The sequence below is a fragment of the Eulemur rufifrons genome, chromosome 18 (genome assembly GCF_041146395.1).
Source record: "Eulemur rufifrons isolate Redbay chromosome 18, OSU_ERuf_1, whole genome shotgun sequence".
Lineage (NCBI taxonomy): Eukaryota > Metazoa > Chordata > Mammalia > Primates > Lemuridae > Eulemur > Eulemur rufifrons.
The window spans coordinates 2,537,849-2,561,180 of NC_091000.1; the positions used below are offsets into that span (position 1 = coordinate 2,537,849).

General features: G+C 35.5%; 1 protein-coding gene across 1 annotated transcript in view; it reads right to left on the reverse strand.

Annotated features, from left to right (window-relative positions):
- NEK1 (NIMA related kinase 1) overlaps positions 1 to 23,332 on the reverse strand; it is a 117,674-nt gene that overhangs the window by 51,156 nt on the left and 43,186 nt on the right. Inside the window, exons 18-22 of the mRNA XM_069493756.1 lie at positions 16,621 to 16,723; positions 7,031 to 7,114; positions 6,517 to 6,600; positions 5,982 to 6,059; positions 5,342 to 5,437 (exon numbers count right to left, since the gene is read on the reverse strand). Of these exons, the coding sequence (XP_069349857.1) occupies positions 5,342 to 5,437; positions 5,982 to 6,059; positions 6,517 to 6,600; positions 7,031 to 7,114; positions 16,621 to 16,723 (445 nt within the window). The remainder of the gene's footprint in view (positions 1 to 5,341; positions 5,438 to 5,981; positions 6,060 to 6,516; positions 6,601 to 7,030; positions 7,115 to 16,620; positions 16,724 to 23,332) is intronic.

Below are 23,332 nucleotides of genomic sequence, written 5' to 3' on the forward strand. Positions count from 1 at the left end.
AGGAGATATAACTTATCAAAATCTGTGGGACACAGCTAAAGCAGTCCTGAGAGGAAAATTTATTTCCATAAATGCCTATACCAAAAAGACAGAAAACTTTCAAATAGACAATCTAATGAATAGACTCAAAGAGCTGGAGAAGGAAGAACAGACCAACCCCAAACCCAGCAGAAGGAGAGAAATTGTTAAGATTAAATCAGAACTAAATGAAAAGGACAACAATCAAACCATAAGGGAGATTAATAAAACAAAAAGTTGGTTCTTTGAAAAAATAAACAAAATTGACACACCTCTGGCTAGACTAACCAAGAGCAGAAAAGAAAAAACTCTTATAACCTCCATCAGGAACATGAAAGGAGAAATCACGACTGATGCCACAGAGATTCATGATATCATCTATGAATTCTACAAAAATCTTTATGCACACAAATTAGAAAACCTGGAGGAAATGGACAAATTTTTAGAAACACACAGCCTTCTCAGGCTCAACCAGGAAGAAATAGAATTCCTGAATAGACCGATATCTAGATCTGAAATCGAAACAGCAATAAAAAACCTCCCCCCGCCCCCCCAAAAAAAGCCCTGGACCAGATGGCTTCACACCTGAATTTTACCATACCTACAAAGAAGAACTGGTGCCCATCCTACATAAACTATTCTCCATTATCAAGAAGGATGGGATTCTCCCCAACACTTTTTACCAAGCCAACATAATCCTGATACCAAAACCAGGAAAGCATGCAACAAAAAAAGAGAACTACAGACCAATATCCCTTATGAATATAGATGCAAAAATTCTCAATAAAATCTTAGCAAATCGAATCCAAGTGCTTATCAAAAAAATAATCCATCACGACCAAGTGGGCTTCATCCCAGAGATGCAGGGATGGTTTAACATACGCGAATCTATAAATGTAATTCACCACATAAATAGAAGCAAAAATAAAGATCATATGATCCTCTCAATAGATGCAGAAAAAGCATTTGACAAAATTCAACACCCTTTTATGACAAGAACACTTAACAAAATACGCATAGACGGGGCCTATCTAAAAATGATACAAGCCATATATGACAAACCCACAGCCAACATCATACTGAAAGGGGAAAAACTGAAAGCATTCCCACTTAGAACTGGAACCAGACAAGGCTGCCCACTGTCCCCATTACTTTTCAACATAATATTGGAAGTCCTTGCAAGAGCTATCAGGCAAGAGAGCAGAATCAAGGGAGTCCAAATAGGGACAGAAGAGATCAAACTCTCACTCTTTGCTGATGATATGATGTTATATCTAGAAAACCCCAAGGATTCAACCAAGAGACTCCTGGAATTGATCAATGAATTCAGTAAAGTCTCAGGATACAAAATCAATACACACAAATCAGAGGCATTCATATATGCCAATAACAGTCAAACGGAGAACCAAATTAAGGACTCAATACCCTTCAAAATAGCAACGAAGAAAATAAAATACCTAGGAATATATTTAACTAAGGAGGTAAAGGACCTCTATAGGGAGAACTATGAAACACTGAGGAAGGAAATCGCAGAACATGTAAATAGGTGGAAAATCATACCATGCTCATGGATCGGTAGAATCAACATTGTTAAAATGTCTATACTGCCCAAAGTTATCTACAGATTCAATGCAATCCCTATTAAATTGCCAACATCATTTTTCACAGATATAGAAAAAATAATTTTACGCTTTGTATGGAACCAGAGAAGACCCCATTTAGCAAAAGCAATTTTAAGCAACAAAAACAAAATGGGAGGTATTAATTTGCCAGACTTTAAACTATACTACAAGGCTGTGGTTCTTAAAACTGCCTGGTATTGGCATAAGTGCAGGGACACAGACCAGTGGAATAGAACAGAAAATCCAAATATAAAACCATCCTCATATAGCCATCTAATCTTTGACAAAGCAGACAAAAACATACCCTGGGGAAAAGATTCCTTATTTAATAAATGGTGCTGGGAAAACTGGATAGCCACATGTAGAAGACTAAAACAGGACACACAGCTTTCACCTCTCACAAAAATCAAATCATGATGGATAACAGACTTAAACCTTAGGTCAGAAACTATTAGAATTCTAGAAGAAAACGTAGGAAAGACTCTTACAGACATTGGCCTAGGCAAAGAATTTATGAAGAAGACCCCTAAGGCAATCACAGCAACAACAAAAATAAATAAATGGGACCTGATCAAATTAAAAAGCTTCTGCACAGCCAAAGACACAGTCACGAGAGTAAACAGACAACCTACAGAATGGGAAAAAATTTTCGCATACTACACATCAGATAAAGGACTGATAACAAGAATCTATTTAGAACTCAGGAAAATCAGTAAGAAAAAATCGAACAACCCTATCAAAAAGTGGGCAAAGGACACGAATAGAAATTTTTCAAAAGAAGATATAAAAATGGCTAACAAACATATGAAAAAGTGTTCCAACATCTTTAATCATCAGGGAAATGCAAATCAAAACCACAATGAGATATCACTTAACTCCAGTGAGAATGGCCGTTATCAAAAAGTCCCAAAACAATACATGTTGGCGTGGATGCGGAGAGACAGGTACACTCATACACTGCTAGTGGGACTGTAAACTAGTGCAACCCCTGTGGAAAGCAATGTGGAGATACCTTAAACAGATTCAAGCAGACCTACCATTCGATCCAGCAATCCCATTATTGGGCATCTACCCAGAAGAACAAATGTCATTCTATAAAAAAGACACCTGCAACCCGTATGTTTATAGCAGCACAATTCACAATGGCAATGAAGTAGAAATAACCCAAATGCCCATCAATTCATGAATGGATTAGCAAAATGTGGTATATGTATACCATGGAATATTACTCAGCTATTAGAAATAATGGTGATATGGCATCTCTTTGGTTCTCCTGGAGAGAATTGGAACCCATTCTATTAAGTGAAGTATTCCAAGAATGGAAAAATAAGCACCACATGTACTCACCAGCAAACTGGTTTCCCTGAGTGCACATTTGGGAATAACACCAATTGGGTATTGGACAGAGGTGGGGGCTGGGGGAAGGGATGGGTGTATACCTACTTGATGAGTGCGATGTGCACTGCCTGGAGAATGGACACGCTTGAAGTTCTGACTGGGGGGGATGGGGGTGGGGGGAGGGGATGGGTGCATACCTACATGATGAGTGCGATGTGCACTGTCTAGGGAATGGACACACTTGAAGCTCAGACTTGGGGGGATGGGGAGGCATGGGCAATATATATAACCTGAACTTTTGTACCCCCATAATGAGCTGAAAAAAAAATATATATATAGCTATGTACCTAATAAATGGTAGCAATTATTATTTATTTAGTTTCTATTAAATGAGGTTATTTGGCTTAAACACCAAAAGTCTGGTTTTAGTCCCTGACAAAATGAATTAACTCGCAAGTTTCTGATCTTTAGAATGTACTTAAAACAAAAGCCATCCATTTGTACATGATCATAATTTAAAATTTAGGGACTAAATAAGGAGGCTTTAGGACACAGAAGTCAACAAGAAACAGAAACCTGAAAGTCAAATACTTTACATTATAAATTCAAAGAAAACTAAGATTTACAACAAATCAAAAAAGTAATTTAACTATATAATTAAATAGGAGACATAATATGGATTTAACCAATTTCCCTAAAGTAAGAAGAGTACCAATTTCCCTTCTCAACCTATAATAGAATGTTCATTTATGCTTACAAAGATTATCTTAAAAGTCATTTCTAAAATTATTGGGTAGATACCTATAATAGGAACATTAAGGAAACTCTTAAAAAAAGAAAAAAATCACCCATACACCCACTGCTCTAATTATACTTCATTTATCCATATTCTTTAAAAAATTCTTTCTTATCCACATGCATACATAATTCTTATACAATCTAAACAAGGCACTGGCACAACTTTCTGAAATTGTAGACATATGGCCTAAGAAAAAATTTTTAAAAACCTATAGGAAATACTTAGCAGATTTTGTCCTCAGTTAAAGAATAGCAAATGTCATATAAGTGCATTGAAAATCCTTTATCTTGACCTTATACTCTTAAATAAGCTGCAAAGTATATTAGAGACATTTCTATATTAATTTAAATCTTAAAAGAAACCCAAAATAACACAAACAAAAATTTATTGATAAGATGTTATGAGTTAAACAGGGAATGAGACCAAAGACAATCAAATTCAGCACAAGATGTGATTACGCAAAGATAGGAAAGGTTTCTGTTGAATTCTCTTCACACTATTTCTCTTTGTACCTACAGAAGCCAATCTTTCCTTTTAATCAACCAAAGATATTGTTTGTTTTTACAGATGGGGGTCTCACTCTGTTGCCCAGGCTGGAGGAACTGCATCCTCAAACTCCTAGGCTCAAGCGATCTTCTTGCCTCAGCCTCCCGAGTATCTGGAACTACAGATGTGTGCCACCACGCCCAGTTAATTTCTTTTTTTCATTTTTTTAGAGACAAGGTCTTGCTGTGTTGTTCAAACTGGATAAAAGATCGTTTGAGCTCAGGAGTTCAAGACCAGCCTGAGCAAGAGCGAGACCCCATCTCTACTAAAAATAGAAAGAAATTATATGGACAGCTAAAAATATATATAGAAAAAATTAGCCGGGCATGGTGGTGCATGCCTGTAGTCCCAGCTACTCGGGAGGCTGAGACAGGAGGATCCCTTGAGCCCAGGAGTTTGAGGTTGCTGTGAGCTAGGGTGACGCCACGGCACTCACTCTAGCCTGGGCAACAGAGTGAGACACTGTCTCAAAAAAAAAAAAAAAAAAAAAAAGAAATTAAAGTATATTCTATATCTATAATTACTAATAAAATGAGACACTATAATAACATAGCAGAGGAGAAAGCCCAGAGAAAAATATAGCTTGATACATATATGCTATAGATCCATTCACTATATATAAGACTTTAATAAATCTTGAAGGTAGCATTATAAATCAGTGGCATAAGGAAGATGCAGTTATTAAATGATGCTGGGATTTTGATTAGCTACTTGGCAATAAGTAAATGAAAAATTTAAAAATACATAAAATAAACTAGTTTCTCACCTCAAAGCAAACCCTCAACTAACTTTTACATAGATCACACTTAAATATGCAAGAGAGAAAAATCTATACTGAGAGACACAGAGAGAGGCAGAGAAGGGCAAGAGGGAAAGAAGACAAGAAGGCAAGGGGACAGGGAGAATGAGAATAAAAAAACAGAGAAGAAAAGATTACAAAACTGTAACGCTGACGTACTACCAAGGAGGAGACAGAACATCAACATGACCAGGAATAAGAATCTGCAGTGAATCTTACCTGCTCTTCCCATACTTTCTTTTCTCTCTCATATGCTTCCTTTCTCTTTCTCTCTAGTTGTTCTTTTAGAACAGCGGCACGTGCATTTGCTCGGGCCTGAAAATAAAAACAATTAAAAAAATTAGTTACTAGAAAGAAGGGCATAGGGTTTTTTCTTTCTACAACTATAAAGATATTTACTTATTAGCCAAAAAAGAAGTGTGTGTGTGGTTCCAGAATAAAAATGTAAGCTCACTCTATATCCCCAGCATCTAAAACCAGGCCCAGCACATACTAGGTGCTCAATAAATATGCTAAATGAAAAAAATTAAAACAATAATTATATATGGACTTCACTTATATTTATAGAAATGAATATCTATATATTTTTCATTTTTAAGGTTGTTATATTTTCTTTTTAAGATTGTGTATGTGATAGTTTCATGTATTTATGCCATGGTTTCATCAAATTATTGTTTATAAATATGATACAAAGAGAGAAAAATACTATTTTTTAGAAACCAAAAAGTGATAGATAAAGGGGAAAGAAAAATTAAAGCAAGAGAATAAATTCACTTAGCTATGTGAAATGTAAGAACACAATTTTCTATCTCAGCTTTAAATTGTCTCTAAGAAAATCTGTGTCACTTCCAGTCTATACCTTAAGTGATTCAATTTTTTTGCGCCTCGTGTCAGCCTCTTCACTTCCTTCTTGTCCTTCGGAACTATCAGCTCCTTTCTACAAAGTAAGTAAGTAAGCAAATCACTTAGGATACAGCCATAAAATTCAGTGTAGAGCTTTGTGAAAGATAATATAAATCAACAAAAATCTAAAAATGTAACATGGGAAATCATTCAATGCTATTAATTTTCTCCCAAAGCTGTAACTGAACTCTCCACAATTATCAACCTTTATGGACAATGGAACAAAAAGATAAAAAGGGAATGATATAAAGTGCACTTTAATTCCTCCATGGATACCAGTTATATTTTCCTCTTAGAATTCCTCTGGAACAAATGGGCTTACCAATTTTAAACCATATAATTATTTACTTTATCCCTATGTGTAGTTTTCCGGTTTTTGAACTTGCAATATCTTCATCAGTTTTTACTTTTTTGTTAGTGTCACAGCATTTTTAATATTAATCTACTATAATATCATTCAACTTGTTTTTTAAAATTTGCTTTTAACCTACTTTTTCACCACGAAGTTTAGCTTTAATCTGTTGGCGCTCATTGAAATTCTGTAGTCTTATTTGCCTCAGTCTTGCCAGATAAACCTAAAAAGAGGAAAAAAAAACCCAAAATAATAATTTAAAAGGGAAACCAGCAACAATTTTATCGCTAAAAATTTTTAATTTAAGGAAAAGTGTTAATCTGAACATAAGAAATAAAAATTTTGAAATCTGGTTAATGGAAATGTAATATTAGCTTTCAAGTGTTTAATTTAGAGCAATTTATTTCTGAAAAGAAAGACATTATAATTACAAATATTTAATTTTATCAAAAGAAAAAAATTGAACTCAGAATATCGAATAGCAGTTATGGGGCAAAATTATGACACAGCATGTCAGTGAAAATATATTAACAGGTCCCTATAGACCTACAAAATCTTCAAATAACTGTTAAGAATTTAAACCATGCAAGAAAAGAAGGCAATAAACTCAAAAATGGCCGTGTGGCGGAGGTGGCAGCATGCGGGAGGCGTACCTCTTCCTCTTTGTTTCTTGGCTTCCCTCCTCTTGCAGAGCTGGACCTGCCTCCATACATAGCTGCCAGGTTTTGCAGGATTCCCTGTTTATCATTTAATGTACTAAGTTTAAAGAATGACTAAGGCTACATCATCATCTTACCCAGGAAGATCCAGGTGCTGCTTTATTTCTTTTGGCAAATACTGACCATTTCTAGCTGATAAACTATGATAACAAACCCTGGCGTTCTCCTATATCAATCTGACAAATATATTCAATGAGAACAGAAGGAAGCAATTAAACCCCAAATATAATTATTCAAAACAGAGACCAGGTATGCTTTTATTAGCCATTTAAGTAAAGAGGTTTTTATAACTGCTTTGGAGGTTAGGAAAAACTAAATTTTTCCTCTACGAAGGGCCAATCAATTTCTATATGTGGTTATTTTCACACTATACACATAATAAAATATTTGAGCTCACTGTTTCTGAGTTTGACAAATGTGCTGTATATTAATTACAAGATCTCAATCAAATTGCACTCAGGCATGTCCTGTTACTACACTGCACACGATCATACCCAATCACAAACTGACTCATTTTGAACATAGTTAATCTACTTTCTCTTCCTTCAGCATACAAACAAGCATGCTTCCAGTTCTTCTCAACTTAAAAAAATTCTTAGTCCCACTTCCCTAATGCCTTTATTTTCTTAATGGGTTTTTTTTTTTTTTTTTTTTTGCATTTTAAAAAATTTCAATAGACTTAAGGGGTTCAAGTGTCTTCTGTTCCATGGATGAACTGTATAATGCTGAATCAGGGCTTTTAGTGTACTGGTCACCAGAGTAGCATATGTTGTACCAGATAGGTAATTTTTTTTTATCTCTCACCATCCTCCCTTCTAAGGTCTTTATCAGCTTTTTGAAAGGGTACTTTTTATATTTATCATCTCCATTTTCTGCTTTCCATTCATTTTTCAACCCTAGTTTCTGATCCCATTCTAACTGTGAAAATTTTCTAAAGTCACCAATGACCTCCTGGTTCATAAGTCAAATGGACCCTTTTGAGCGATTTTTGTACTTAACATTTCCTCTAGAAATTAGTTTTGACTGAATCCACTTAATTTACATATGTATTTTTTCCTCTCACAACAAATAATATACGTTTATTATGGAAAATTTATAAAATAAAGAAACATGAAACATTTATAATTCTGTCACCTGAGAAACTTAATATTTTAAGGTACTGTCTTCCAAATTTTCTTCTATGCCTATGTATAAATACATTCATGTTTATTGTTACAAAACTGGGATTTTACTACAGTTATCCTGACTTTTTTCAATTATATCCTGAGTCTCTTCCCATATTCATTCAGTATTCCTTAAAAACACTATCCTTATATGAGTATATACTGTTCATAACATTCCCCTATATAAATGTACTGTAATTTACTTATTTTTAAAAATGTCTCTCTTCTCTTTCACTTTTTATAATGGCCCCCTCTCCTTGGTTCTTCAATCATCACCATTTTTCACAGGCTTTTCCCTTCCTTGGCTCACTGATAAATGTCAGTATTTTCTAGAGTTTAATTTTTTGCTCCCCTTTCTCTTCGCATTCCAGACTTTAACATGTGTTGCCAATTCCCAAATCTAAACCAACCTGGCAGCCCCCTTCCCTTGAACTACAGACTTCCAAGTGTATAATAAACTGACACTGGGCAACTCCACTCTTAAGCAGCAAAGCCACCGCAAACAGTTTATTAATCTGATTTTATCATTCTGTTTACTGCATGATCTTACTCCTAGCTTAGCTCTTGATCAAGATCAGCCACCCAAGTCAGGAAGCTGGGAGTTACCTTTGCCTCTCTCTTACCTACCATATTAAAATGAATGCCAAATTACAAATTCTATCTCCCGATACTCTATATGCTTCTAGTTTCTGCCTTGGCTCAACTTCTCTTGACTCATAAATTTCCAAAAGAGCTTCCTAACTTTTTTTCTCTCCTGCCCCAAGAGCTTCCTAACTTATCTTACCTTTAGTCTCACATCTTCCCAGTCTATTCTTTACAATGCACTCAGAGTAACCTTTCTAAAATTCTCTTTCAGATCAAACCCCACATAAACCCTTCAATGGTTCCCATTATCTTCACACTTTAACCCACATGCTGTTGAATGGCAGGTAAGGCCGTTTATGATCTAGTTTCATCTCTCCACTGCTCAAACATAAATCCTACATTCCAGCCATGCCAACTGCTTATGGTTTATGAGCCATGATCTCATTCATCACCTTAAGATGGCTGACTCCACTTATCTTCCAAAACTCGAATCACACATATCACCCACGGACAGCCTTGCTAAAGCCTTCTCCAGTGAGTTAAGCGTGCCTCCTCTGACCCACCATATGTTCCATCCTTTACATATGCCTCTCACAGAAGCCCTCATCAGAGTGCATGATAATGGTGGAAGCGCAGTATGTGATAGTTATGAACATGGACTACAGACTCTGAAGTCTGTCAGTTCATGTTTTTGTCAATGCCATGTAAATACCACTGACCTTAAGCAAAATTACTTAAACTTGCTCTAAGTCTGAGCACATTACCACCTACTTTGTGAATGTGCCAGAACAAAAAAGTATTACTGTATACGCATGCCCTGCCATTCTTCTCTTCCAGTCCCACAAAAGGCTCTTGCTCACTCATTTTCTTCCCCCTTTCAAGGAGGTCGTTGCATTAGCTTATCAGTTACTTGAGCTTTGGGGATATAGAGAGGTCAGAAGGTTGGGGAAGTGAAGGAAAATAAGAAACAAGCAGCACTAGGCAAAGACGTGACATGAATTCCGAAAAGACATAAGGGAGTATCTACAAAGTTATAGGAGAGTGGGTGGTGGTAAACTGAGTATGGCTATAGGCTATATCTTCCTTTCGTGGTATCTGAGAAATATTATATAAGAATGAGTTACTTATAAGTTTTTTTTTTTAAATTTTGTAGTTGGAAATATTATATAGATTCACAGAAAGGTGAAACAAATGCACAGGGAGGTCCCATGCATTCCTCACACAGCCTCTCCTAACTTTATCATCTCGCATAACTATAGTACACTACCAAAACCAGGAATCTGACACTGACACAATCATAGAAATTTCACCAGCCATACACGCACACATCCTGTGTTTGTGTGCCTATACAATTTGATCATGTATAGTCTTATGTAAGCATAAGATACTTAATCAAGACACTTACACGTATCATTACCATAACACTTCATAGCCACATTCAGCCCCCTCCCTAACCCCTGCCAACCACTATTCTCCATCTTTGTAATTATATTTTATAAATTTTATACATATGGACTCATATTATATATAGGCACATACATACACACACTTTTGAGATTGACTGATTCCACTCAATATAATTACACTGTGATCCATCCAAGGTATCGCATGCATCAACGGTTCATTCCCTTTCATTGCTGAGTAGTATTTCTTGGTATGATGAAGTCCGGTTTATCAAGTTTTCCCTTTTTGCATAAATGCTCTTGGTGTCAAGTCTAAGAACTCTTTGTCTTGTCTTAGGCCTGGAGATTTTACTCTGTCTTTTACTAGACACTTTACAGTTTTATGTTTTTATTAAAGACTATGATGTGTTTTGAGTTCATTATTTTATAAGGTATAAAGTTTGATTTTTTTTTTTTTTTTAGTCTACAGATGCAACAGCATTTTTTAAAAACTGCAGTACCCCACGGCCTGAACTTAACTTGGCTGAAAACCTGGAACTGAGCCCTCTGCAGATGGCAGAGACACAAGAGAAACCCTCTAGTTCTGGCTCGAAGAATGGGGGAGGGAATGCCTAAAACTCAGGGAGAAAGGAGAAAATCTTCCATTTTTTTTCTCTCATCTTTTTTTCCTTTCTCTTGTGACCCAGGAAATGTCACTGCTGTGATGACAGCAACAGCAACAGATTACAGGACACAAAACTCTGAGGGAGGGGCACCTCTGTCTCCTGTGACACTGAAGTTCCAAAAAGGCAGAGCCAAGTCTTCTTGCTTCTCTTTCTGTCCTACTCCTTGATCCCAGAGGTGATGAAATTGCACATGTGGGAGGTTTACAGCTAGAAGACTGAAAAGTGAAGCCCCCAGGGAAGGGGAAACATCAGGAGATGGATGGTAGCCAGGGAGGAACTCAGGAAAATGATCTCATACGTTGTTTATGAAGTCCTGGGCTCGCCACAACTTGTGCAAGTGTGATCTGACCCTACTCAGCATACCAAAGACTAAACCAAAGACCAAAGCACTGAGCTAACAAATAAGATTTTCACCTAGATTTTAGACCATACCAGGTGGTGTGAGACAGATCTGAAGGGCACTGCAAGACTTTGAGAAAAAAAGTATAACTGGAAGCACAGCCCACAAAAGGAAGGTAGGAACTTGTAGCCTGACAAGTCAATCGTCTCCTAAAGCAAATATGAACAACAATCTCTGTAAAATTTAAACAAAAACACAGAATCTAATAATGTGATATTCTAAATGTCTAGGATATAATCCAAAATCAATCAGCATATGAAGAACCACAAAAATCCTAACTTCCATGGAATAGATGACACAGAGATTATAATTAGATGACACAGATGATATAATTATCTGACAAAAAATTTCAAGAAACTGTTATAAAAAGTGCTTGAACAAGCAATCATGATCGTGAACACTCTTCAAAAAAAGTTAAAATAGCAAGCATCAACAACGAAATACAAGATACAAAGAAAACACTAAATGAAAACACAAAAAATGAAAAATTATCAAAATAAAGCACTCACTGGATGGACCAAATAAGCAGAATAAGAATGAGGGGGAAAGAGGAAGTGAACTTGAAAACAGAACAAAAGAAATTATCTACTCTGTACAACAGAGAGAAAAAAATGTTGGAAAAAAATTAAACAGAGTTTCACAAAGCTGTGGGAGATCAAAAGGTCTAACATTCATGTCATCAGAGAACCACCGAAGAGAAAGAGTGCAGTGCCAAAAAAATATCTGAAGCAATAATGACTCAAATCATTACAAGTTCGGTATAAATCATAAACCTGTAAATTCAAGATCTAGCAAGCTATAAATACAACAAACCCAAGAAATCCATTCTCAGAGACAACTTAACTATACTGCTAAAAACTAAAAACAAAAAAATCTTGAAAGCATCCAGAGAAAAGCAAACATTAACTAGAGGAGAAAAGTAACTTGAATAGGTGAGAATTTCTCATCAAAAACTATGGAGGACAGAAAGCAGGAAAATAACATTTTTTTTTTTTGTTGTTGAGACAGAGTCTCACTTTGTTGCCCAGGCTAGAGTGAGTGCCGTGGCGTCAGCTTAGCTCACAGCAACCTCAAACTCCTGGGCTTAAGCGATCCTACTGCCTCAGCCTCCCGAGTAGCTGGGACTACAGGCATGCGCCACTATGCCCGGCTAATTTTTTCTATATAGATTTTTAGGTGTCCATATAATGTCTTTCCATTTTTAGTAGAGACGGGGTCTCGCTCAGGCTGGTCTCGAACTCCTGACCTTGAGCAATCCACCCGCCTCGGCCTCCCAGAGTGCTAGGATTACAGGCGTGAGCCACCGCGCCCGGCCGAAAATAACATTTTTTAAATGAAAAAAGAAATAAACTGTCAACCCAGAATATTACATCCAGCAAAAATATTGTTCAGAAATGAAGATGAAATAAAGACATTCACAGATAAAATAAGACTAAGAGAATTCATAGTCAGCAGACTTGATCTAAAAGAACTGATAAAGGACTTTCTTCAGACGGAAGGAAAAAGAGATCAGAAAAAAACTTGGAACATTAGGAATGAAAGAATAACAGTAGAAATGATAAGTGTTGGTATAAATATAACAAAGTATTACTTTCTTCTTGTGTTCTTAAATATGCTTGACAGTTAAAAGCAAAAATTATAACACTACCTGGTAGCATTTTAATGTATGTAAGACAACTACAGCATAAAGGGGAGAGGTCAAGAGACCTACTTGTATATTGTAAAGATTTCTACATTCCAATTGAAGTAGTATAATATTGTATATCAGAGATTGTGAAAGTAAAGTATATATTTTTAATCTCTGGAGCAGCCACTAAAAAGTTATACAAAAGAAAAACATAGTCAAAATTACAATAGGTTAATTAACAAGGAATATTAAAAAGTGTTCAAATAACCAGCAAGAAAGTAGAAAGGAGCAAAACACAGGGAACAAACACAAAACAAATATTAACAAAAAATCAGACTTAAACTCAAACATATCAATAATTATATTAAATGTTATTAATTATAATGATGTAATATAATTACTTAAACACACCAATTAAAAGACAGGGATTGTTAGGCTGGATTTTTAAAAAACCATATAAACTATAGATTCACTACAAAAAACTTACCTCAAACAATCACTCAGGTAGATTAAAAGTAAAAGTACAGAACAGTATATACCATGCAAACACTAATCAAAAAAAGTGGGAATGGCTACATTAATATCAAAGAAAGTAGTCTTCAAAACAAAAAAAAATTACCAAGGATGTGCCTCACGTGCTCTAAGGTAGCCTCCATAATCCCCACCTCCTACTGTTTATAGCCTTGTGTAATTCCCTGCCCTTGAGCGTGGGAAAGACCTGTGATTTGCTTGTAACCACCAGACTATGGCAAAGGTAATGGGATATCACTCCTATAATTGTTACAGCATATATCATTCCTGTTAGCATACCCCCTCCACAGACTACCCTTGCTTGATAAAGACATGTTAGAAAGGGCCATGTGTCAAGAACTTCAGGTGGCTTCTAGAAACTGAGGGAGACCTCTAGTTGACGGCCAGCAAGCAGCTGGGACCCATTCACTAAGCCTGAAGGAAATGAATTCTTTCACCAACATGATCTTGGCAGTTAATACTTCCCCAATTGAGGAAGTTAGTTAAGAATGCAGACTGGCTGACCATGATTGCAGCCTTATGAGACCCTAAGTAGTAGACCTGGCTGTGCCCACACTCCTACCCCACAGGAACTATGAGATACCATGTTGTTATAAACTGCTAAATTGTGGTAATTTGTTACACAAAACTTAGTACAGGAATAAAAAGAGATGAAGATTCAATAAAAAGGTCAATTCACCAAATCCCCTGCCCCCAACAATCCTAAATGGGTATGCTCCTGAAAGGAAAAAAAAAAAAAAGAAAGAAAGAGAAAAACTGACAGAACTATTATAAAAGGAGAAACAGACAAATCAACAATTATATTTGAAGATTTCTTTAGTATCAAATATTAATACAATGTACAGGCTAGCAGCATGGATCAAGAAAAATGGAACCACATCCACTAACTGGATGTAATTATTCTAAGTTATACTCCACCCAACAAAAGTAGAATACACACTCCTTCCGAGTGCATGTGGAACATTCACAAGGATAGATTATATCCTAGATCAAAGTACAAACCTAAACAAATGTAAAACGACTATCCTACAAAGTATGTTCTCTGACCAAAATAAAATAAAACTAGAAAAGAATAACAGAAAATAATAGGAAAATGTCCAAACACTTGGAAATTAAACAGCATACTTCTAAATAATCCACAGGCCAAAGAGGATGTCTCAAGTAAAATAGGAACATATTTGGAATGGGATGAGAATAAAAACACAACATACCAAATTTGTGGGATACAGTTAAAGCAATACCTAGAGGCAAATTCATAATATGCAATACCAATAGGAGAAAAGAAGTAAGATCTCAACTCAACAATCTAAGTTTCAATCTATAAATCAAGACATTATACACTGTATGCTCATATCAAAACATCACATGTACCCCATAAATATGTACAACTATTTTGTAGCCTTAAAAACTAAAAAATCCCAGAAAAACAAGAGCAAAATAAATAGAAATCAAGAAGAGAGACATTTTGAATGTATTTAATGCCACTGAACTGTACACTTTAAAATAGTTGCTGGGTGTGGTAGTACAGCTAACATACACCAGACTCTTAACCCACAGAAAGTGTGAGTAATCAATTTGTGTTGCTTTAAGCCACTAAGTTTACGGTAACTTGTTACACAGAAATTGAAAACTAATACAGAGAGGCAAATTTTTAAAAGTACCTCTACCTGATCATAAAAAAGTTCCAACTCAGAACTTAAAATCAGTGAGGCTTCTTATCCCGCCCACCATCAACCTCAGCCCTCACTTCTACTCTGCCTCATTACCAGTGTATATATTCTAGTCCAACATTAAATTATAAATTACTCCAGAGACAAACTATATCTGATTAAGCTTTATACACCTACTACTTACAAAGTGTTTAACAAACTGCCTTGTTAACTTAGTGAAAGCATAAAACAAGCAACATGATGCACATACCCAAACAGACTGGAAAATACAAATTCTTCACTTTTAGCCATATCTTTCTGAGACAAAGTTTTATATATACACTTAGTCATCTAAGGAATGAAGAAATCCTATATAGTTTAATAGAATGAATCTTAGAAAGTCATACAAAAATCATTCTCAAATTGCAGTGCTGATCTCTAAAGCAAGGCATGTCATTTCTTAAAAATGAGAACACAACAATAAAACGAAATATACTAATTTCTGATAGCAAGAGAGCAGAGTGAACACGACAGCTTTCTTTCCTGCAAAATCTTAGAAAAGAAAAATTGCTATAAGTGAATACATATAAGCATTCAAAAACAAGCAAAATTCCTGGTAGTCTCAAGACTAAAAGGAATCTGGAGACAGGAAAGTACACAAAATCAGTTTAAAGTGTGAACTTACACAAGCAAAAGCATGTCAGAAAGAGTACTACCACAGAAGGTGTACATGTGAGCAATTGTATAGTTACACATACACTTACCCAAATACCTATTTCCCCTTTCTCTTCTAAAATTCTTTGCTATTTAAAAATATTTAAAACTAAAAGATTATTGGGGATAAAAAGCCTCAGCCACGTAAGAACTTATTTCTTTAATACGAATATCTGGGTTGCTATATCCATTTCTACTTTTTTTAAAGGAACAGCTATGAACCTAATTCCCAATTAACCAAAGAAACAGTAGAATTCCACCCTTGGTATAAAAGAGATAGCAGAAGAGAGGTTAAATAAGACATTCAACTTTTTGGGTTTATTTTTTCTTAAGAGATAGGTCTCACTCTGTTGCCCAGGCTGGAGTACAGGGGCACGATCACAGCTCACTGCTACCTTGAACTCCTGGACTCAAGTGATCCTCCTGCGTCAGCCTCCCAAGTAGCTGGGACTACAGATGTGTGTCATCCCACTCAGCTAAATTTTTAAAAAATTTTTTTGTAGAGACAGGGTCTCACTATGTTACCCTAGCTGGTCTCAAACTCCTGGCCTCAAGCAATCCTCTCATCTTGGAGTCCCAAAGTGCTGGGATTACAGGAGTGAGCTACCACATCAGGCCCAAGACATATGACTTTATAGTCTGTGAATGGCTTTTGAGTATCCTTATTTCCTATTATTATGCAGAGATTGTTAGATTACAATTATTTTTATTCATACTTACCTTATTCCAGACCTTGATTTGGAATACTAATAAATTCAAAATCTCAAACAAACAAAAAAAATCATACCACATGTCCTTCAGCTCGAGCTTTATTCTGCATAGCTTCCCGTTTTCGCTGTAGGAATTCTTCCACTTGTTTAGCTCTTTCTACAGTTAGCTGCCCTTTTTGCCTAATTTGGACAAATTGCAAAGTTAGTAATTCTGAACAATAAATATTCCAAGAAGCTAAAAATTTTACTCATTCTAAATACTTTTTCCATTGCAGAATATGAAGAAAGGCTGACATGAAATACACACATTCCCTTTAATGAAGAAATCACAACATATATATATCAATATCCACTGCCTAAATCACATTCCTTACTATTTTAAATAAAAGTAAAATCTATAATTTTACTCAAAGTCTTAACAAGAAGGTTTCTTTTACATTTGTTTCATCTATTCTACTTACAGACACATAAAATTATTTTAGACTATACTTAGTTCTGGAAAAATCTCAATAGTTTCCAAGTTTATTTCAGAACTCTGTATCAAATACCATGAGAATCTTCTCTTCAATATTGAGGTCAAATGAAAGTAAGATAATAGCAATTTCAAAATGAACAAAAAGAATAAAAGGTTTACTTAAGTGTGAGTTTTCAAAAATGCAGTAAGAAGCTATGTCTGAATTCCCTGAATATCACAACTATAATATTAAAAAGTAAAATGGTTACATTAGGGCAAAATTAAAAGCACAGTTATTTGTTTTAATCTTTTCTAATTTTACTATTGTGTCTTTCTCTGACAATTATGAAAGAATGTAAACATATTAAGCTTAGATTATAAATAAAAAATATCAATTACAAACATTTATTGGGCATCTACTATATACTATACGCTTAGCAGGTATCATGCTAAGTTTGGAAGATAAATAAATAAATAAAACCCAGCCCCAGTAATCAGAGAACTCATAGCACAGCATCAATTGCAGTTAATTTTGGAGGTGAGGAAAAAACTTCCTCTAGGCTTTCTTTGGCATCATAACTAAAATACGGTCTCAAAAATACATGAAATAGGGCCGGGCGCGGTGGCTCACGCCTGTAATCCTAGCACTCTGGGAGGTCGAGGCGGGTGGATTGCTCAAGGTCAGGAGTTCGAGACCAGCCTGAGCGAGACCCCGTCTCTACTAAAAAATAGAAAGACATTATATGGACAACTAAAAATCTATATAGAAAAAATTAGCCGGGCATAGTGGCGCATGCCTGTAGTCCCAGCTACTCGGGAGGCTGAGGCAGTAGGATCGCTTAAGCCGAGGAGTCTGAGGTTGCTGTGAGCTAAGCTGACGCCACGGCACTCACTCTAGCCTGGGCAACAAAGTGAGACTCTGTCTCAACAACAACAAAAAAAAAATACATGAAATAATGCCTTTTCTTTTAGTAAGATTTAAACACTTCTAATTTTCATACCCCAAATAATCACATCTTTTATACTTTTTGGCAACAACTACTAACTAAAACACACAAAATATTTTAAATATGAAATTAAGCTACAAAAACTTAAAATCTATTCTATTAGGTCATTAAATATGAAATGTCCGATTTCAAATCAAAAGTGTAGTTTATTATATCTCAAACAAGAAGCAGTACAATTAATCAAAGTATGCACCTAAACTATCGACATGGTTTTGCCATCTTAAGGGTAGCTTGTTTATGCCAGCAGCCAAGAAGCCTGGAGAGCGAGTGGCAATGAAATCGCTAAAGGCATTTTCCACAGTTTGTTGAGAATTGAATATTTTTCCTTGCAAGAAGTGGTCTAAAGCCTGGAAGAAGTGGTAGTCAGTTGGTGCAAGGTCTGGTGAATATGGTGGATGACGGAGAGTTTCGAAGTCCAGCCTCTCTAGTTGGAGCAGCAGTGTTTGTACAACAAGAGGTGGAGTGTTGTCTTGCAAGAGGATTGTCCTGTCTCTATTGACCAATCTCGGCTGTTTATTCACAAGCATCCTCATCATTCCATCCAACTTGTTGCAGGAGACATTTGCTGTAATCGATTCACCAGGTTTCATGAAGCTGTAGTGGATAACACCAGCACTGGACCACCAAACAGACACCATGAGCTTTTTTTCATGAATATTTGGTTTTGGACCGTGTTTTGGCACTTCATCTTTATCCAACCATTGTGCCCAATGCTTGTGATTGCCAAAAAGAATCCATTTTTCATCTCATGAAACAATACAATGTAGAAATGGTTCGCTTTTATGTCATGACAGCAAAGAAAGGCAAGCTTTGAGACCGATTTCTCTTCTGATGCTCATTTAATTCATGCAGTACCTACCTATCCAGCTTCTTTACCTTGCAGATTTTTTTCAAATGGTCCAATGTTGTTGGAATAATAACATCAAACCTTGCTGCTAATTCATGTGTAGGTTGATGATGAATTCACTTCCACTACAGCTTTCAGCTCATCATTATTTACCTCAAGTAGCCCAGGTGTGCATGGCACTCATTGTACATGCGTATACCCATCCTCTCCTCCCCCACATCTGCCCAACGCCAGATGAACTTTATTCCTGTATGTGCACTTAGGTGTTGATCAGTGAAACCAATCTGATGATGAGTACATGTGGTGCTCGTTTTTCCATTCCTGGGATACTTCACTTAGTAGAATGGGTTCCAGCTCTATCCAGGACAATAGAAGAGGTGCTACATTACCATTGTTTCTTATAGCTGAGTAGTACTCCATGGTATACATATACCACATTTTATTAATTCACTCATGTATTAATATTAATGGGCACTTGGGTAGTTTCCACATCTTTGCAATTGTGAATTGTGCTGCTATAAACATTCGAGTGCAGATGTCTTCTCCTAAGAGGTTATTGGTACTGCCCAGTGCGGGCAGTAAAATGGGCACTACCATATACTGTTAGATTGAGTATAAATTAGCACCACTTTTCTAGAAAGAAATTTCGTAATATTTCTTTCTAGAACCTTCTTCAAGAACATAATTTACCAAATCCTTTAACCTAATAATTGCCCTGATAAGATTTGATTTTACAGAAATGAAGAATGAAATGTGGCAGACGAGTGCTCAAAAAAGTGAAAAATTACCAACAACTTGTTATATTAGAGGATTTGTTAGATAAATCATGGCACATTCAGGTATTGGAATCTTATACAGAAACTAAAAATCCCTTGAAAAAAATCTTAACATGGGAAATATGTATGGGAACAATGTTAATTTAAAAAGATACAGAGCTTCAAGCGTGTCCATTCCCCAGACAGTGCGACTCGGGGAGATAAGCGGTACGTGGGCAATATATATAACCTGAACTTTTGTACCCCCATAATAAGCTGAAATAAAAAAAAAAAAAAAAAAGAACACACAAAAAAGTAAAAAGATACAAATTTGTACATATGACTTAATTTCCACTATCTATGAAAAAATATGTAAAAAAGAATGCAAGAAAATGCACAGTGGCTGCCTCTGTAAGGAAGAGGAATTATTTCCTTTCCTGTGTCCTAATACTCTCCTATACGTTCCAGTTTTTCTAAAACTAACCTATATGACTTGGCAAGCAGAAAAACAAGACAAAAAAGCCTCTTGTGACTTTCCTTCAAGTTTTATTTTTTACTGGGCAAAAGAGAAAAAAGAGGTATGAACATGTGATCATGAAGCCTAGGTGACAGGACAGTGACAAGGTAGTTAGCTGCTGGTATTTTAAAACAGAAATACATGAGCATTCTTGAATTCGGCAAAGGAAACAGTATTAAAAGAGAATTTGAGGATGACAGAAAGAAAAACAGATTAAATGTCTTTGCATAAAGCAAAACATTAAGGGGCAAAGACAATTAGTTTAAGTTGGATGGAAAAGTAGTAAAAGTTGTTGATCCATGTGGAAAAGGATTACAGTATTTATGTAAATGTAACACAATGAGTACCAGTAATATGGGATTAGGAGAATCTCATACACTTAGTAGTTAAATCATTACCTTTCAAATGATTACCAGCTATGAGGTCATTTTTATTTTTACAGCAAAATATAATTACTCTAGTTTAAAGCCTTTTCTAGTATTCTTCTTTTTCATTTATAAGGAATTTCAGGAAGAAACATTCTTTTTAACATGTTTCAGTTTGCTAATTTACGAAATTCTTTTTTCCTAACTTAACCTATTGAAGTATATACTCCACAATGATAAAATAAACAAATTTGACTTCTCAATATTAAACTATGAAATCCATACACATTTTTAAAAAAGCTGTAAAGTTACCCTAATTAGACAGAAGAATTACCATATGAAACCACTATTACCCTCTTATTACTATGAGGCCAGTGTTACCCTAATACCAAAATCAGACACAAAGACATTACAAGGAAAAAAAAAACTATACACCAATATCTCTCTCATGAATATAAATACAAAAATCCTCGGCAAAATAACAGCAAATCAAATCCAACAAAGTATAATTAGAATTATACATCATGACCAAGCAGGATTTCTCAGGTATGCAAGGCTGTTCAACAGATAAAAATTAATTAATGTAATCCATCACAGGACAAGCTAAAGAGGAAAGAAAAACCACATGATCGTATCAATAGATACAAATGAAAAGCACTTCATAAAATCCAACACTCATTCACAATAAAAAAAATCTAAGGAAAGAAGAATATGGGAGAACTTCCACAAATTCATAAAGAAGATCCATAAAAAACATATCTAACATCATACTTAATGGTGAGAAACTTGAAGCTTTCCTGCTAAGATCAGGCACAAGAGAAAGATGTCCTTTCTTAGCACTGCTTTTCAATATCATATTAGAAGTTCTAGCTAATGCAATTAAGACAAGGAAAGAAAACATAACGTATAGTATATAGATTGGGAAGGAAGAAATCAAACTGGCTTGTTCACAGATGACATTTTCGTCTACGTACAAAATCCAAAAGAATCGCCAAAAAATTCATGGAATTAATGTGATTATATCAAGGTTGCAGGATACAAGGTTAATACACAAAAGTGACTTGCTTTCCTATAAAATAAACAAGTGGAATTTGAAATTAAAAACACATTATAATTTACATTAGCACCCTCAAAAATGTAATATGTAGCTATAAATCTAACAGCATATGTACATATCTATATGAGAAAAACTACAAAACTCTGACAAAAGATATCAAAGAAGTAGTAAATAAATGGAGAGATATTTTACTTCCAATAGGAAGTATAGGAAGACTCGTCAAGATGTCAGTTTTTCCCAAAATGATCCACAGATTCAGCACATTCCCAAAATCCCATCAAGTTATTTCATTGATATTGACAAACTGATTCTAAAACATATACGGAGAGGCAAAAGAACTAAAATCGCCAATTCAATATTGAAGCAGAAGAACAAAGTTGGAGGACTGAAACTGCCTGACTTCAAGACTTGCTATAAAGCTACTGTGATCAACACAGTGTGGTACTGGCTAAAGAACACCCAAATAAATCAGTGGAAAAGAATAGAGAGCTCACAAATAGACTCACATAAATATAGTCAACTGGTCTTTGACAAAAGACGAAAGCTAATTCAAAGGAGCAGTCTTTTCAAAAGTTGCTTAGAACAACTGGGTATCGACATGCAAAAAAATGAATCTAGATACAGACCTTATATCCTTTACAAAAATTGACTCAAAATGGATCACAGACATAAATGTAAAACACAAAACCACAAAATGCCTAGACGATAACGTAAGAGAAAACATACATGCACTTGGGTATGGTGATAACTTTTTAGATACAACACCAAAAGCACAATCCATGAAAAAAACAACTGACTTCTTTAAAAGTAAAAATTTCTGCTCTGCGAAAGACGGTATCCAGGGAATAAGATGACAAGCCACAAAAAGGGGGAAAATATCTGCAAAAGATATACCTGAAAAGGGACTGTCATCAAAGATATACAAAGAACTTTTAAAACTCAACACTAAGAAAATGAACAGCCTAACTTAAAAATGGGCAAAAGTCCTAAATAGACAACTGAACAAAAAAGATATACAGATGGCAAGAAGCACAGGAAAAGATGTTTGACATCCTATGTCATTAGGGACTTGCAATTAAAACGATAAGATATACTACACACCAATTAGGATGGCCAAATCCAAACGCAAAATGCTGACAACACTACATGCTGAAGAGCACGCAGAGCAACAGGAACTCTCACTCACTGTGGGTGGAATGCAGAATGGGACAGCTACTCTGGAAGACAGTTTGATGGCTTCTTACAAAACTGAACATACTCAACATATGATCCAGCAATCATACTCCCTGGCATTTATCTAAATAGTCGAAAACTTACGTCCACACAAAAATCTGCAGAAGTATGTTTATAGCAACTTTATTCATAATGGCCGTCACCTGGAAGTAATCAAGATGTCCTTCAGTAGGTTAATGGATAAATAAAGTGTGATATAACCATACAATGGAATATTATTCATTATTAAAAAGAAGGTATCAAACCATAAACATATATAGAGGCACCTTAAAAAGTATATTACTGAGAGAAGCCAATACTGAAAAGACCACACACTGTGTGACTGCAACTATAGGACATTCTGGAAAAAGTAAAACTATGAAGACATTACTATGACCACTGGCTGCCAGAGGTCAGGAGGCAGGCAGGGATGAATAGATGGAGCACAAAGGATTTTTAGGGCAGTGACATTATTTTGTATGATATCACAATGGTAGATACATGTAATTACACATTTGTTAAAACCCATAGAATGCACAACACCAAGAGTGAACCCTAATGTAAACTATGGACTT